The 17,075-nt window shown below is 40.7% G+C and overlaps 1 protein-coding gene across 4 annotated transcripts in view; it reads right to left on the reverse strand.

Annotated features, from left to right (window-relative positions):
* The window catches only part of PRDM6 (PR/SET domain 6), a 107,287-nt gene that overhangs the window by 37,880 nt on the left and 52,332 nt on the right, over window positions 1–17,075 (reverse strand). For all 4 annotated transcript variants that reach the window (XM_056848014.1, XM_056848013.1, XM_056848012.1 and 1 more), the window contains exon 3: window positions 5,290–5,417. In XM_056848014.1, coding sequence (XP_056703992.1) covers window positions 5,290–5,417 — 128 coding nt within the window. The remainder of the gene's footprint in view (window positions 1–5,289; window positions 5,418–17,075) is intronic.

Consider the following 17,075-nt stretch of genomic DNA (forward strand, 5'->3'; position numbering starts at 1 on the left):
CTCAGAAAAAGTTTGCAAAGATCTTTTCAAACCAATTCTTGTGCGGGACAGGAGAACTGCATCGTCAGCATAGAGTAGAATCGGGGTGGGATGACTTGCAAGCTTTGGGGGGTGGCAAAACTCTGAGAAATTGGTTGCCATGTCATTCAGGTATAGGTTAAACAAGAGAGGAGCAAGGAGGCAACTTTGTCTAACTCCCTTGACCAGTTCAAAGGGCTCGGTTAGTTCTCCTTGGTTGCCACAGCGAACCTGAGCTGTGAGGTCGGTATGAAACTTACATTTCTTACTGAAGACCAAACTAGACACAACGGCATCCTTATGGCTGCCATGGGGGTGCTGCCACCACTTTAAAGTGATTCACAAAAGTGCTACCAGGGCCCACAGTACGGCAGGCAGCAGCACTTTATAAATCATGTCTAGTTTGGCCCTGATACTGTCTCTTTTGGAGGTCTTGAAGCAGAACATTGGAGATTCCACTTAGGCCACTTTCTTACAGGTACTCAGTACAGTTTCATACTGGCCTACGTTCATCTCTGACTAAGGTTAGTTAAATTAAACCATGTTTTTACATTATGTCTGAACCAAATCATTGATAACTGAGGGTTCTAACTGGTCAGACAGGATCCAGGGTTAGCTGTACGAAGATTGTAGTAGTAAGCATTATATGTCTAGGCATCTATTACCTATCCACCTATTTGTCCATTATTCTGACATATCCTTTTGATTAGATTTTGTGTTTTATTTGTAAAGAAGCATATAAATCAGAAACATTAATCTGAAGTTTCATGCACAGGTAAAACCATTGTGAGAGTCAGGCATTTAGGAGATGAACTAAAAATGTTATCATCATGTAGTGGCTTGTCGCTTAAGCCTGATACAATAAAGTAAAACATCCTTAAATGAGATAGATAGCAATTCAATAAACACAAAATGAGTATTCCATTTGGGCTGAAATATCACTAGCTGCAGTGATACAGTCAAGGCAGTAAGAAATGACACCCCCCCTTTTTTGACGTCTTGTGCAAGGTGTAAAGACATATATGGGTTTTTTTTTTAAGTTGAATCTCGACTGGTTTCTACAATGAAGAATTGCTACAAATATTAGCCTGAAGTTGGAGATAAAAGTGTGCTAGGTTGGTAGGCCTTAAATTCAGCTTCTCTGTAAAGAATTGGCTGTAGAGGTGCAATTTGTTTCTTGTATAACACTGCCGACATAAGGAGAATCCGGAACCACATTTTTCATGGCAGTGAGATATGCACTTGTCAACATATTTTGTCACCGCAAAGTGGCTCTTGGCAACAGGATCATAAAGATCAATAAAAAAGTGCAGATTCTCAATATTTTACAAGCAGCTGCAAAAATTTCATTTATCTTGTTATTTTCCTCGCTTACTGCCACCCTGTCTCAGGAGGGCACTGCTGGCTAAGCAGAATGCTTTTTCCCAACATTCTATGAATATCTGACAAAAACTCTTGCCTTCGTCTCTTTCCTGCCCTTTCTCCACCCCTCCATCTATTTCCACCCATGCTGTACATTTTATTAATTCTTTCCACCATTACATAAAAATCAAAATCAGGGCAGTGCTATAAATCACTCGCATCTCCTGACTTTGGGGGGAAAAATTAAGTCTACTTTGTACTTCACCCTTGTAACTTTTCATCTCTCTGTTTGGCTTCTCCTAACATAAACACAGCAGCCCAGCAAATGAATGTGCTAAAACCCAATGACACACTTTGCCGCTGAAAGAGCTGAACTGTTTTCGAGCAATGGGTGGTCTCTGAGGCTTGGAGCAGGCCAAAAAGAAAAAGAAAAAGTGTAAGCATACACCATTCCTTACAAGCGTTCAGAGCTTCCAAAACTTGCAGAAATCTCTGCATGCTGAAGTACATCAAAGGGATTTTTCCTCTTTCGGATAATATTTCCTTTGCTGACATGTATTTAGTATTGTGGTTGGATGACTCATAAAGATAGCTTCATGGCGTCCCAACGCAGTTGAAGCAGAACACATGCCAACAAACATTATTGTCAGCTTCAAAATAAAAACAAAACGTTCAACTAAGGGTCAATCAATCAAGAGCTCTTTGAAGAAAATTCCATTTAGATATTACAAATCATAACAGAATGAATTTAAACCAGCTGACTTTCAGTGAGGAGGACGTCCATGTACAATAAAAATTAGACGGTTTTTCAGTGTCCAACTTTTCTATTTTCTTACACTTGGATGTCATCCCTGGTGATAGATGCCAGTTTTTTGTTTTGTTTTTTAAATTGTGTTTTTGTAGTTCATTTTTAAAAGATCAGAAGTAATCAAAAACAGACCAACAGAGGGAACTGTAAGTAACAGCTCCATCATGAAAAGAGAGTTGTAAAATCCACTTAATATTGACAGATGTGTAATGACTTTCTCATGGCAAGATTTTGCTAGGGATTTTCATCTATATGTATGCAAACAAGCATACCCAGACCTCATGATTCACTGTGTGCAGAGGGTTCCATTTCGTGCAAGGAGCTTGTCTACGCCATATGGCCATGCCAGTAGATGGGGCAGCTCTACACATGTATCCTTTTGTGTAAGCAAAGGTGCCCAATTCATTTATTGGCTGGATCAGCTAACATATGCAGGAGTTTACACAGAGTGCTCCATATATACACGCAATTGTGATTATCTCAAAAATACCTAGACTATTAACTAAACACTATTTATCACTTTAGACTCCATTTATGACTCCATTTTCAAATAGAGTGTTTCAATCACATTTGAAGTTGACTCTTTTTTTAAAGGGTTAAGAATAAAACATTTTGATTAATACAAGTGTTTTGTCTTCAAATTTCTATAGTCTGTTTGAAAGCATTCCCTGGGAATTATAACTGGACAATTGCATTGTGATGAAGCAAGGTAACTGATAAACTGCTACATTATATTTTTATTCATCTCTTTTTCATCCATGAAAACTATTTACAGATATAAACAAGATTAAAGATATGTTCTAAAACGTTTTTTATTTAAACAAAAAACAGCAGTTGCTGAACTTCTCTTCTTTTAATAATCCTGATATAACAACCAGTTGTGCCAGACAGTTGCTTCAGATTTTTAAAGAAAAATATTTGTTAAGTATCAATACTCAATGTGGCAGTTACAAAGGCCGTTTATTTATAAGAAAGATGAGTTCCTCACCTCTCAATATATCTATATTCAACTTTAAATCTTCCTTTTATAATAATTATAACGCTTTTAAGTGTTCAAATGCTTCACAGAAACATAGAGCTGGAAGGGACCTCAAGGGTCATCTAGTCCAACCCCCATCTAGTCCAACCCCCATCTAGTCCAACCCTTCTTGAAGATGGGGAAAGCATTTGCCTGCCTCAGGTATTGTGGCACCTCACCTGTTCTCCAAGAATTCTCAAAAATAATGGGCAGAGGCTCAGAAATTACATCAGTGAGTTCCTTTAGTACTTTTACAGCCCATTCCTGAGAGGAAGGTCTGCACCAGTGACTGGAGGCAGTGCAGATGCACTGCCTCCAGAGCAGGTTCCCCCCCCCCCCACACACACACACACTGAGGCCAAAACCTTCCCCTTCCCGCAAAAATCCATGCAACCACTCCATAGGGCTGCACTGGGATACGTCACCTAAAAAGGTGATGTATGTTGGGAAAGTGGAAAGGGGGCGTTCTCAAGCCAAAAGGACTTTGGAGGCCACCTAAAGGCGGCTCCTTCTCTGGCCCTGTGCTGTAACGCCCCGGGAATGCCCCCGGGTGGATGGCACACAGAAGTGCGCCAACCAGACACTGGTGCGAGGTTGTGCGTCCCTGAGCGGCGCTGCTGCAGCAGTACCAAAAGAATGGCATCTGGGCCCTCTGCCGGCATCCGTGCCACCCAGGGTGGCGTAAGCGGCATGGGCGCCGGCAGCCTAAACGCCGGCACAGCCACTTCCTGGCCTCCAAAGGACTTTCGTCCTTTAGGCTCAGGAATGGGCTGTTTGATGCAATTCATCTGACCCTAAGGACTTAATTTCTTTTAAAGAAACTAACAGTGCATTCTTAAGGAGAGTTACTTCAGTCTAAGACCATTGAAATGAATAGGCTTTGACTGGAGTAACTCTCATTAGGAATGTACTATAAGTGTACCACCCTTATACCTATCTTAGGCTGCAACTCCCTTCCCTCATCATGTGTTCTCTTTTTGCCAGGTTGAGATCATTTCCTTTGCAAGAGAAGACTGAAACCAAGTAGGAATTGAGCAGTTCTGCCCTCTCTTCATCACCTGTTAAAATTTTACTTTCCTCACCCCGCAATGGGCTTTCTTGTTCTTTTTCTTACTCTGAATATAACCAAAGAACACTTTTTTGTTGTGTTTAGCATATCTCACTAGCCGCTTATACTGAGCTTTAGCTTTTCTAACACTCTCCCTACAAGCACAAAATCCAGCCCTGAAGAGCACTCTTATGTATTTAATAGCTTCGCAGAATGGATATATCTGGCAAGAGTAATGTCTTTTAATTCTGCTGTCCTGTGATGTGAACAGCCACATCTGCCAAAAATATATTTTATTCAAGAAACAAGGTCTTATTCTTGACATATTACCCTGTTAGTTGTGTTAATTTTGGAAAATACAGAAGCTGGAAAATGGCCCAAGGCATTCGGGTAGTTTGGGATTGGTTTGAGATGGAACTTAGGAAAGCTCACTCATAGACTTGTCTCAAGCATATGTTTGTCTCACAATTCACACATTAGAAAAACACACATGTTCATAATTTTCCGGGGACATCTCTACATGTATCTTAAAGAAACAAACAAGAAAAAGTAAAATGCGAGAGAGTTGGCAGTTGGTACATAGTTGCTCACAGCTGCTGAATCTGAAATCTAGAGGAGGCAAGTCCCAACCCTGCATTGCATGTCCAGTTCATAATAACTAAAACTAAGAAGGGTTGAATCCAAAGAAGCCCTTGCACAAGTAAAAGACACTACTACTCAAGGTGCAGCCTCCCCACACTGTATCACTTGCTGTTGCTAAGGGCCCTGCAGATAGAGCTCTTGAGGATGCAAAGGGCTTGCAGGAGGAAGAAGGATGCAGGAAAGATCTGTTCGCAGTCCTCTTGACTTGAACTCACAATTTCTAACCTTTATATTTTAAATACCAACTGTTACAATAAAATAAGCCATTGACAAAATTCTTACTAGCACCTTTGCACTCATGAACAAGCAGTTGAAGAAGAGATTTACGACACACATTTCTTTGAAACACTTTTATCACAGTAAATAAATAAAATAACTTGAAATATACTTTACCTGTATTGGACTACTGTTAAGTTCTGCTCTCCACAGTGCCTCGCACATCTAATATACCTCATCCAGCTTGACTTACTAGGTTCCCCACCATCGATAAAGTGCTGTAGTGTCCCATCTTGGTCATATATCTGTAGAGGAAGTCAGAAGGTCAAATAGTTAGAATGAATCATCAGCAATCATTTTCACTGCTTTGCTGGTGTTTCTGTGTGCCTATTCCAGAAATTTATTGCAATGAGTTTTCACAGCTTATTGATGCTCTCAGAAACCCAAATGGAACAAATGAGAATTTTTTTCCTTTTGATGACAGAAACGTATCATGTTTCACTTATCAAGCCAATCTTTCCCATGTTTAACATACTTCTATTGCATCAGAGATATAGCCATAGTTCCCAAAGAATATTTGGGACAGGGTAGGCTTAAATAATGAACTGTCAGATAAACAGAATAAAAAAATCTGGATAGAAGAACTTCCCTCGAATGGCTGGACAAGTGTTAGCATTCTCTGAGCAAGTATTTGGCCTCTTCAGATGTTAGTTGTACCAAAATTCTTTTGCTTAAGAGAATGGCCACTAAATATTTCCTCAAGTGAGTTACAGAATGCTAAAAAAAGAAGAAGTGTGAAGAGCAGAGCAGCCATTTCTACAGCACTTATAACCTAACCGGACATATAGAAATGACAACAGCGGATTGGACCTGTCTGGTTTGACAAAGTATATTATATTGGGTTTTCAAACTTCTTTGTCTGGTGATGGGAAGAATTCTCACAGGAGGCATTCATCTCTAGAGAAAGACTTGGTAGAAAGGTAAAGCAAACCTCTCTGACGGAATAAGAAATCAATATTTTAAAAATAATATTTTTAAATTAATATCAATGAATGGGTCACAGCTGCTTTTTAAAATCCTCCTAAAGGGTCGCATTAAAAAAAACACACGCACCCAAGAATCCATTTAGGAGAATCTGTACTGGTTTAAATATGACATTCTTTTAGGGGATAAGAGAACCAGAGATTAAAGGGTACTGTATTTTTATCTAACACCTTTTCTTTGGAACTTTGCTCTTTTACCAAGGTTAAAGAATCAAATCTTTATGAGGGTACTGAATGTTTAATACTTCCTTTTTGTGACTTTCATTATTATTTCATATGCTTTCATGTCTCACAGGAATTAGGAACAGAAAAGCTAAACAAATAAATAAACAAAGAAAAAGTTACATATTCTTGAGCGTTCACTCTACCTGGTAGGAAGGGTCTGCAAGTTAAGTATGAAGAAATGCATATCTCTGATTTAAGGAAAGAAAAGCAGTCTCTGTAGGAAGCCCCTGTTTATAACTGACTACAGCATGCATACTTGTGCATACTCATGGTATTCACTTATGGTATTCTTGGCTGCATAACCAGCAAACCCCAAAGCAGAATATTTATGGAATAAATAAGGTAATGGAACATGACCTTAAACAATGTACAACTGGAAAATTTCAAAAGCATTCAATACAAAGAAAAAAACATGGCTCTCAGCAGTTCTCTTTTGTTCATTTGTTGTTAGACAACACCTTAATATTAGTAAGTTTACCTTAATGTCATTAAACAAATGTTTAAAATATCTTGATTCACACTATATAGGCAAATGGATGAGGGAGGCCCACTCATGGAGCTACAACAGGGTTGCCAGGCCTCCTGCAAGAGGGGAAAGCCTCCCAGTGGCAGCCCTTTTTGCCTGCTGCCACTCAGAGTGGTGCCAGGAGAAAATTTTCAAAAACAGCAATTTCACTCACATTGCCATATCCCTTCTGGGGAAAACATAGAAGTGACATAGGGTCGCTCTAGGAATCACTTGAAACTTTATGGTTGTTCCATAATGTTTCCGGTGATTACTAGAACTATTCTACTTCACTTCTGGGTTTCCCCTGGAAGTGACATGGTGATGTCAGTGACATCACATGCTCCCCCATGTTCTGCCCCCCAACCCTCCCACTAGTTAAGAACATAAAAACATAAGAACATATGAAAAGCCATGCTGGATCAGACCAAGGCCCATCAAGTCCAGCAGTCTGTTCACACAGTGGCCAACCAGGTGCCTCTAGGAAGCCCATAAACGACTGCAGCAGTATCCTGCCTGCGTTCCACAGCACCTAATATCATAGGCATGCTTCTCTGGAACTGGAGAGAATAGATATGCATCATGACTAGTATTCATTTTGGCTAGTAGCCATGGATAGCCCTGTCCTCCAGGCTCAACCTCTTTATGGCTTGATGTGGCAACCCTAAGCTACAATTAAGTTCCATGTGAAAACAACCTGAAAGATTAGGAAACACTAAGATACATTATCATTTCTAAATGTCCTTGTTAATTGTTGCACAAATGCAATTTCTAATCTTGCATGCTCTGGCATCTACATAGTAGAACCAAAGTCAATCCTCCTTTTTCATTGTAGTTTTCACATAGCTCAAAGAAGTGGCAATGCTTATTGGGAAGGCTGAGGCCTTGAAAGATGGACTTCATGGACGGACTACAATCCTATTCCAATAGTAACATACTCCACTTGTAATATAGTTCCTGTTAGCTGCCATCTAGTGGCTGAGTGGCAAATACTTTTGGTTGAGTAGTCACACCAGGCATGCTCCTGAGGAAGGTAGGGTTTGTTGAGGCCTGATTCTAAGATGGTGCCTAGCTGGGGTTTTGTGCGCTGCTGTTCAAATAAAGCAGATTTGTAGCCTTGACTCGCTGGTGTGGACTCCAAACTTTACACTGGCGAGGAAGGCAAACTCTGTTTCTTTACATTACATAAGCAGATGTGCAGAACAGCTGCCTATGGAATTGTGAAGTTTGAAGCTGATCAGGAGAACTTGGTCCAGTAGACAGAGATGCTCTCCCAGTATTTCATTGCCAATGATTTTAATGATGAAGATTAAAAGAGTGCAATTTTATTAGGTATTTGTGAAGCAAAGACTAATCACTTACTTAGACATTTAGTAGCTCCTGAAAAGCCCAGAGCCAAATCCTTTGAGGAACAGATTATAATTGTTTTAAATCATTAAAATCCTAAACCATCAGAGATTGTAAAATGTTTAAGTTTAACCGTTTCTCATACTTATGTGGAATGCCAGGAGATGTTTTGGTAGCAAAACTGTGCTGCCTCTCAGAACATTGTACTTTTGGAGACAATTTGAACGCTGTGTTGAGGGACAGGCAGGTCTTTGCCATCAGTGATGACAGGATTCAGAGACACTTACTGGCAGAATCTAGCTTAGACTGTGGACATTGCATAAGGCATGGAAATGTCAACCCAACACACTTTAGACTTGCAGGAACCTGTAAACCATCCAGGGATGCCCAGGCACTCACAGCTACTATGCTTAAGTTGTCCAAAGCCAGCATAGCTGAAAAGGAGCTGCAATGGGAACAGAGATGCCCCTCCAAAGGTGTAACTCCCTGATATCGTTGTGGAGGGGGAAATGATGGTCCACCATGCCTCTACAGGAATAGCAAGTGCTGGATATGACAGAAACAGGGGCCATCTAGCCAAGATGTGCCCTAGGAAAAATATACAGGAAATAAGGGAAGGAAAGCCACAAGACAGAGGTTCACCAAGTTGCAGGAGAGGAAGATTATTCCAAAGGTAGAGGTAAAGTGTATGATATGTTTAATGTTGTTTAAAAAGCAGGAAGGAAAAGCCAATGCAAGTAGAAGTTACTACTAACGGACAAAGTGTAACTATGGAAATGGATAAAGGTGCTTCCTTGTCTATAATCAAAGAAGCCATGAATTGCTGCTTATGGCAAAGAGTACAGCCACAGTTTGAAACAGTTAAAAATGGTTTTGTGAACATATACAGGGTAACGTTGCACTGAAAGGTACTACCAATGCCAAAGTGACATATGCAAACCAGAAATTATGCTTGCCTGTAGTAATGGCTAAAGGAAAAGGCCCTAGTCTTATGGACTCTTGTGTGTGCGTGCCATCAAGTCACAGTTGGCTTATGGCAACCCCGTAGGGTTTTCAAGGCAAGAGGCAAGGAGGTGGTTTATTTATTTTTATTCTTCTGTCCCGCTCTCCCTGGCTTAGCCTGCCTCTGCATGGGCTGAGAGAGTTCTGAGGGAACTCTGACTGGCCCAAGGTCACCCAGCAGGACTGGATAAAAATGCTAAACCTGGACTGGGCAAATATTAATTACCTCAAATCAGTTGGAGCAGAAACAGTTGTGGAAAAACAGCCAGAGTTATTCAAAGGGGGACTTGGCACCCTACATGGGACAGCTGCCAGAATTTATGTAGACCCAGATGCCAAACCCATTTTTTAAGCCCACAAAGTACATCAAGAACTGGATCGATTATGGGCTCAAGGAATGATTAAACCCACCCACTTCTCTGACTGAGCTGCCCCAGTAGTTCCAGTGTTGAAGTCAGATGGTAGTAGATGGCTGATAACATCTCGATTATAGGAGGAACTGAGGCAGAACACTTGCAAGATCTAGATAAAGTACTGACAAAACCCTCATCTGCAGGCATGTGCCTTAAGAGAAAGTGTACCTTCCAGGCCTGTGAAGTTATATATTTGGGACACAAGACTGATGCAGCAAATTTACATCCAGTAGAGGAGACAGTGTGTGTTGTTACTGAGACACCAAAATCAGAATCAGAACTAAAGCCCTCTCTGGGTTTACTCAATTATAATGGTAAATGTTTACCGAATCTGGCATCAGTACCTGCCCCATTACAAACACCTTTGCAGAAAAATTCCATGGGGATCTAGAACAAGAAACAGCTTTTTAAGAAGCAAAGAAACTGTTGAACATCTTCACCCTCCTGATTCACTGTAATAGCAACAAAAAACATATTTTGTTCTGTGATACCTCCCCATATGGAGTAGGAGTAGTACTAGTCCATGAAATGCCTGATGAATCACAGTGCCGTGCCAGTTATGTACCAAGAGCTGTGGCCCCATTACAATTAGGACATGAAAGGCTAGCAGTGGTTTTTGTAGTAAAGAAATTCCATTCTAATCTCTATGGCAGACAATTTAATGTATGTTCAGATCATAAACTTCTGCAGGGCCTATTGGGAGAGAACAAACCAGAAGAAGAAGAGTTGGTTTTATATCCTGTTTTCTCTACCTTTAAGGAGTCTCAAAGTGGCTTACAATTGCCTTTCCTTCCCCTCCCCATAGCAGACACCTTGTAAGGTAGATGGGGCTGAGAGAACTGTGAGTAGTCCAAGGTCGCCCAGCTGGCTTCATGTGGTTGAGTGGGGAAGCAAACCCAGTTCACCAAATTAGAGTCCACCACTCATGTGGAGGAGTGGAGAATCAAACCCGGTTCTCCTGATTAGAGTCAGTTGCTCTTAACCACTATACGACACTGGCCACCTATGGCATCTGCTAGAATCCAGAGACGAGCTCTGACACTGTCAGGACTTGCTATGTGTAATGCTGATGTCATTAGTAGACAGTTTCTACCTGATAGTTCACAGTCAATACCACAGCTGAAACCATTCTTCTGATTGAACAGTTATCCACCTCTCTGCTAGATGGAGCAAAGATTTTAAAAGTGATTGATCAGGATCCATTGTTGTTCAGAATGTGAAGGATGGATTGAGAGGGGAGGTACAGAACTACAGTCCTTTTATCAATGTAAGGAGTATCCAAGATGGATGTCTGTTATTAGGGTCCTGAGTAATTATACCACCTTGGAGTTGACCTGCAGTTTTAAAGTTGCTACTTGAAGCACATCCTAGCATTGTTAAGTATTCAGGGGCTGGCTTGAAGTTATATGTGACGACCTGGGATAGATCACTAGTTTGAGGCAGTAGTGCAACAATGTGGGGTGTGTCCATCCAGCCATCATTCCCCGCCAATGAGAATGGCTATAGTAACCCTGGGCAAGACTTCACATAGACTTTGCTGGTCTGTTTATGGGGGAACAGTTCTTAATAATATTGGATGCATATTCAAAATGGGCTGAAGCTCATTTAATGTCCCTTACTACAGCTGAAGATACTAATGATAAACTCCACCTTACTTTTTCCACTTTTGGGTTTCATGAGATAGTGGTAAGTGATAATGGGCCTCAGTTTACAGGTACCATTTCCTGAGAATTAATGAGGGGAAACCAATATCACGCATATAAGAACTGCACCGTTCCACCCAGCCTCTAATGGCTTAGCTGACAAGGTAGTACAAATTTTGAAGGATGGACTGAAAAATATGAATGTGAAAGCTTAGAAAATAAGCAGGGAAGATTCCTTTTCCAGTATCAGATCACACCACAAACTACAACAACAAAGTTGCCAGCAGAATTGCTAATGAGCTGGAAGTTATGAATCCATTTGAATTCTTTACCTCCTGATGAAGCTGGTATGGGAGCAGCAGGCGACATAAAAGTTCTATTATGATTCAAAAGCAACATCAGTTACATTAGATGTGGGCAGCTCGATATATGCACATAATTATGGCAGTGGTCCTCATTGGCCGTCAGGTTATATCACAGCAAAAGCAGGACCACCTTTTTTGGGTGACAGAGCTACCAGATGGAAGTCATATCTGGCAACATCATAAGCAAGTGACGTTGCAGTATGTGGAAGAACTCCACTCTGAGGATCAACCAGTGGAGATGGAGGTGCTAAACAGCTTGGAGCCACTGCCATGCCCACTTGAGATAACAAGGACATTGAAAGATTGGCACCCCTGCATTCATGGTTTCCACAGATGCAGGTACAACAAATTCTGCAGAGACCCTTTTGGAACCTTGAACCCCATGAATGGTGGGTGATGTCCAAGGAACAGTGGCAGTTCCATTCTCCTATACCCATTCTACCTATACAGAAATTACTGGATTAATAGACATAAGGATCTTGGTGGGAAATATGGACTATTCTTTTACAGTTCTTTCAAATAGAATATTACACCTTGATATTCTTTCTTTCTTTCTTTCTTTCTTTCTTTCTTTCTTTCTTTCTTTCTTTCTTTCTTTCTTTCTTTCTTTCTTTCTTTCTTTCTTTCTTTCTTTCTTTCCCTATTTTCCTGTTAGTTACACACTAGTAGCCAAGTGGCAGATACTTTTTGTTGACCAGTCAGATTAGGCACGCTTTTGAGGACTGTGGGATTCATTCAGGCTTGGCTCCAAGATATATGCTGCAGTTTAAATAAAGCAGATTTATTTATACCCTTCACTTGCTGGTGTGGACTCCAAACTTTACTCCAGTAATCACTGCAGTGGACTACAATCCTATCCCATTTGAAAGGTGCCCTCTACTACAGTTCTTTATAAAAATTGTGCTTCCCACAATGGTGGTGTCTAGTTGACAGTCACTGACTCAGTTAAGATTTTAGGGGTTGTACTGGACCCAGAATTACAACTGGAGAAGTAAGTTAATGCAGCTGCAAAAGATGCATTCTTCCATCTTTTTTCAGCCTAGAAGATGGATTCCTACCTTAACTTGGCAGATCTGACCACACAGATCCATTCTATGATTACCTTGATGTTAGACTACTGTAATGCACTCTACCTGGGTCTGCCCTTAAAGTGAGCTAGGAAACTGGTTGGTACAGAACGCCACAGCCCAATTACTATCAGGTTCTAGGAAAGACATCTATGTCACACCCATTCTGCAGACACTACATTAGTTACTGACCAGTTACTGGGTTCAGTTCAAGGTTCTAGTCATCACCGACAAAGCCCTTAATGCCATTGGCCCTCCATACTTGTAGGACCACTACTCCTGTTATGCTCCATTATGATCATTTGAACAAAACCTTTTGAAGGTGCTACCCTGAGAATGGTAAGATTGGCAACTGCCTATTCATGCCCACTCTGTGATGGCTCCAACCTTGCGGAACAGCCTGCCTGAACTGGTCAAATAGGACCCTACATTTTTATCATTTTGAAGAATATAAAAAACAAAAATGTTTAAGAGGGCATTTTTATAAAGGGATTAGAACTGTAGTAGAATGGAACAGTTTGGAATAGCATCTTTATCATGAAAACAGGATTTTAGTCACTGTTATGATGATTATTGATGTCACCTGCTTTTACTGCATTGTCTTCTACCTTTGTAATTCCATTATATCTTGCTTAGGCAGTTTGTTGTTTGCACTGTCTTCTAATTCTGTAATCATAGCCCAATTTCATTGTTCATTAGAAGTTTTATGCTGTTTGATTGCATTGTTTTATTAATAGAGTAATCTGTCTTGAGTCTCAGCAAGAAAGGAGGGCTGTAAATAAAGTAAATAAATAGTGTGTGTAAAGAACAGCTAGGCCAGGGACTGCTGTGGTCTCTGATCAAGAAGTGAGATTAGATTATAAAGTCTCCAGCTGCTGTTTTACATATGGTACAGAATAAGAGGGAGGTGATGGCAGTAGCCATTTGCTATCCAAACATCCACGTAGATATGTCAAATTAGAAGCGAGCATATGGGCATAAAATCCAATGTATATTTCCCCAGATCACATAATTTGAAATCTACTCCTATATATGATGACATATGTACACTGATTATACTTGTACATGTATATCTTTCTACTTTACTTCTTTTGTCATTCACTTTGCAGTGTGTTTTGGTAAGGAGTTAACCTACAACCTATTGCTCTGAATTTAATCTAGAAAGAATTCATTCAAAAATTTGTCCTCAGATTGCAAATAGCCCAACAGAATTTTTAGAGTCATTCCAAATTTAACAGAAATTGAACATAGAACTGAAAACGAAGATCATTCCCTAGGGCAGGCTATGAATTAATTGGGTCCATCGATTAAAAATGAGTTTTTTTAAAAAAAAACAACCCCCCCCCAATAATAATAATAATAATAAAAATTTTAAAAAAAGAAATAAGTCACTGTATCTCAAAAAGGACATCATGGAGCTGGAAAAAGTACACAAGTACAGAAGAAGGCAAACAAGATGATTAGGAGGTTGGAACACCTTCCCTATGAAGAGGAGATGAAGAGTTTGGGACTTTTCAGCTTACAAAAGAGACAACTAAGGAGGAACATGAGAGAGGCTTATAACTAACAACAACCCTGAGGGGTAGGCCAGGCTGAGAGTGAGCAGCTGATCCAAAGTCAGCCAATGAGCTCCATGGCTGACCAGGGATTTGGAGTCTCCCCAACATCATTCAAACTATCAAACCACTGCAACCCATTGTCATTGTTTCAGGAAGACTGAAGATAATTAAAATGAAGAACAGTGGGGGATTGCATTGGAAAAATGACTGGAAACGTCTACCATCTGCAGTCACAGCTGTACAAAAAGTCTCTCTAAGACCAGGATTCCTCTCAGCCTAGATGGCTACAGAACTGCTAGATTCAGATTCAGACACCTTTATTGGCATAATAAAATAGCAAGTACAGGTGGTGGTTTTGCAGGGTTAGTCCTCGCTGGTCTTCTCCCTCCCCCCGTCATTTCTCCCCTTCAGCCTCCTTCTGCTCCCTGTTTTCCTGCACCTACTCTCCCTGCCCGATGGTCTCATCCACAGCCAGGGTGCAGGCTGGGGTGTCTAGTAGTGTTGCCAACCCCCAGGTGGTGGCTGGAGACCTCCCACTATTACAGCTGATCTCCAGGCAACAGAAATCAGTTCCCCTGGAGAAAACGGCCGTTTTGGCAATTGGACTCTATGGCACTGAAGTCCCTCCCCTCTCCAAACCCCACCCTCCTCAGGGTCCTCCCCCAAAATCTCCAGGTAGTTCCCAACCCGGAGCTGGCAACCCTAGTGTCTAGATCAGTGGCGATGGGCAGCAGCACCTTCCAGGACGCCTCCCGGTAGTCGCAGGCACAGCAGCCGTCCAGCATCTGGCTCTTGGTCTTCTGCCTGGCGGCCACCTGCAACCTGCTCCCATCCAGCTGCCTTGTCACGTCCTCTGGGGAGAAGCTGGTGGGGATGGGAAGAGAGAGAGAAGATAATCCCCGCTCGCTGCTTGTCACTAGCTGTGTCACAGGAAATATCCAGCTGGCTTGTACCAGCATTCAAGCAACTAAACTACCTCATAGGGTTATTATGAGGTTAAAATAGAGGTAAATAGGTAAAATTTCAAGCCAGAGTTGCCCATAGCCAGCATGAATCCTCCAACCAAGATTTCCTTTTGGCCCTTCTCACCACCAAACACAACCCAAACATGGCATCAAAGTAAATCATATGACTTCCTCAGCTCCAAAGGACCACAGGGTAACCATGGCCTCTAAAGTTTTGGCTCACACCCCTTGGTGGTTCTCCACCAAGTATTCAAATTCAGGCATTCCAACATAAAATGTAAGTTAACTTAGTCTTTTTTTCTTAATTATATTTTCTAGAAATTTAAATTATCCTATGTAATCATCTGGAAATAAATTACATATGACCCTATTGAGTGCTTTGATGCACACACATGTAGGATGCCACATTTATTACAACTGAGCAGACTGAGTACTTATTTATTTATTCATTCACTTTTCCATTTTGCTCATACCAGTTCCCATTCATTCATAAAACAACCAATCCATTATGCATCATAACTATGGATTTTACTGTAATCCCTAAACATAATCAAACAACTAAGCAAGGCCAAAATCATATTAACCTAACTAACAGCCATTTTGAACAGTTTTGCTTTGCAGTTCCTTCTAAACATCAGCAGAGATGTCACCTCCTTCGGTTCCTTAGGTAGCCCATTCCATAAGATGGTGGCTGCCACACAGAAATCAACTGTGAGCCCTGATACAGTCCCTGTTTGCCATGTCCACTGAAATGAATGGGGCAGGGAATGTAGGAAAATTCAGAGCCTTCCCACAGTGCAAAATGTTGGGTCAGAACAAGGATTTTTCATACCCTTGAATTCACACAACCATTCTTTCCAGTATGAGTTGACTTTTAAAGTCAAAGTGCAATAAATACCAAGTTGATATGCTATATTGTCCTATTTCCTCACCCTTCCATTTCGTTATTAGTTTGACACATTATGCTGATTACTGAACTCTTTGTTCTACTGTTTGTGCAGTGCTCCTAGCTTAATTTACGTATATGGATGTTGTAGTACACCATATATATTAGAATGGCTGGGTTATGATGAAGCAGTAGCAGAAATGTGGAAGCTGTTTACCGCCCTCATTTATCTGAAACTACTGTACATTGCAAATATTAAAGTACACTAAACAAGAACATAAATAAAGCTATACTGGGTCAGGCTAATGACCATGTAGCCCAGTATTCTGTCTCCACTAATAGCCATATTCAGAAAGTTTTAACAACATAGGCTGTTAATAGAGTCCCTGTAGTCTGTTACAAGTCACTTTGTTTAAAGTATTACAGTATTAGTAGCACCTTCAGTATTAGGATGGATGCTCTTAACATCATGGGCAATAGCTGTTGATATTATTTTGTTTTCTATGAATTGTCCAGTAGGTTTTCAAACTTCATTAAATGATTGGCAATTACTACTTCTGGTGAAGAGAGTTCCAGAGGTCAATTGTTTACTGTGTAGAAAAATATAAATTGAGTTCATTGTCTAGGGAAATTGAATAGACCAAAAAAGAAGTGACGATACAAAGGTGAGGGAAACTGTCCAGTAACTCCAATCAGCAAAGCCTTCTGAACACTAAACAGGCTCCATGTTAGTAGTCTAGGACGATGAAGAACAAAACATACCAAGTTCCATTATAAGCTAATCAGTGCATCTAATACAGTGAAGTCAATGGGCTGAGAAGGGTATAACTCTGCTTAGGACTGTACTGTTAATTCTGTAAACATTTATTCTAATGAGACTTTTTAAAAAGTTGTAAGGCTTGCAGGTTCTAAAATAAGCTGGGTTACAATGAGAAGGCAAATA

Source organism: Euleptes europaea, chromosome 4 (genome assembly GCF_029931775.1).
Source record: "Euleptes europaea isolate rEulEur1 chromosome 4, rEulEur1.hap1, whole genome shotgun sequence".
NCBI lineage: Eukaryota > Metazoa > Chordata > Lepidosauria > Squamata > Sphaerodactylidae > Euleptes > Euleptes europaea.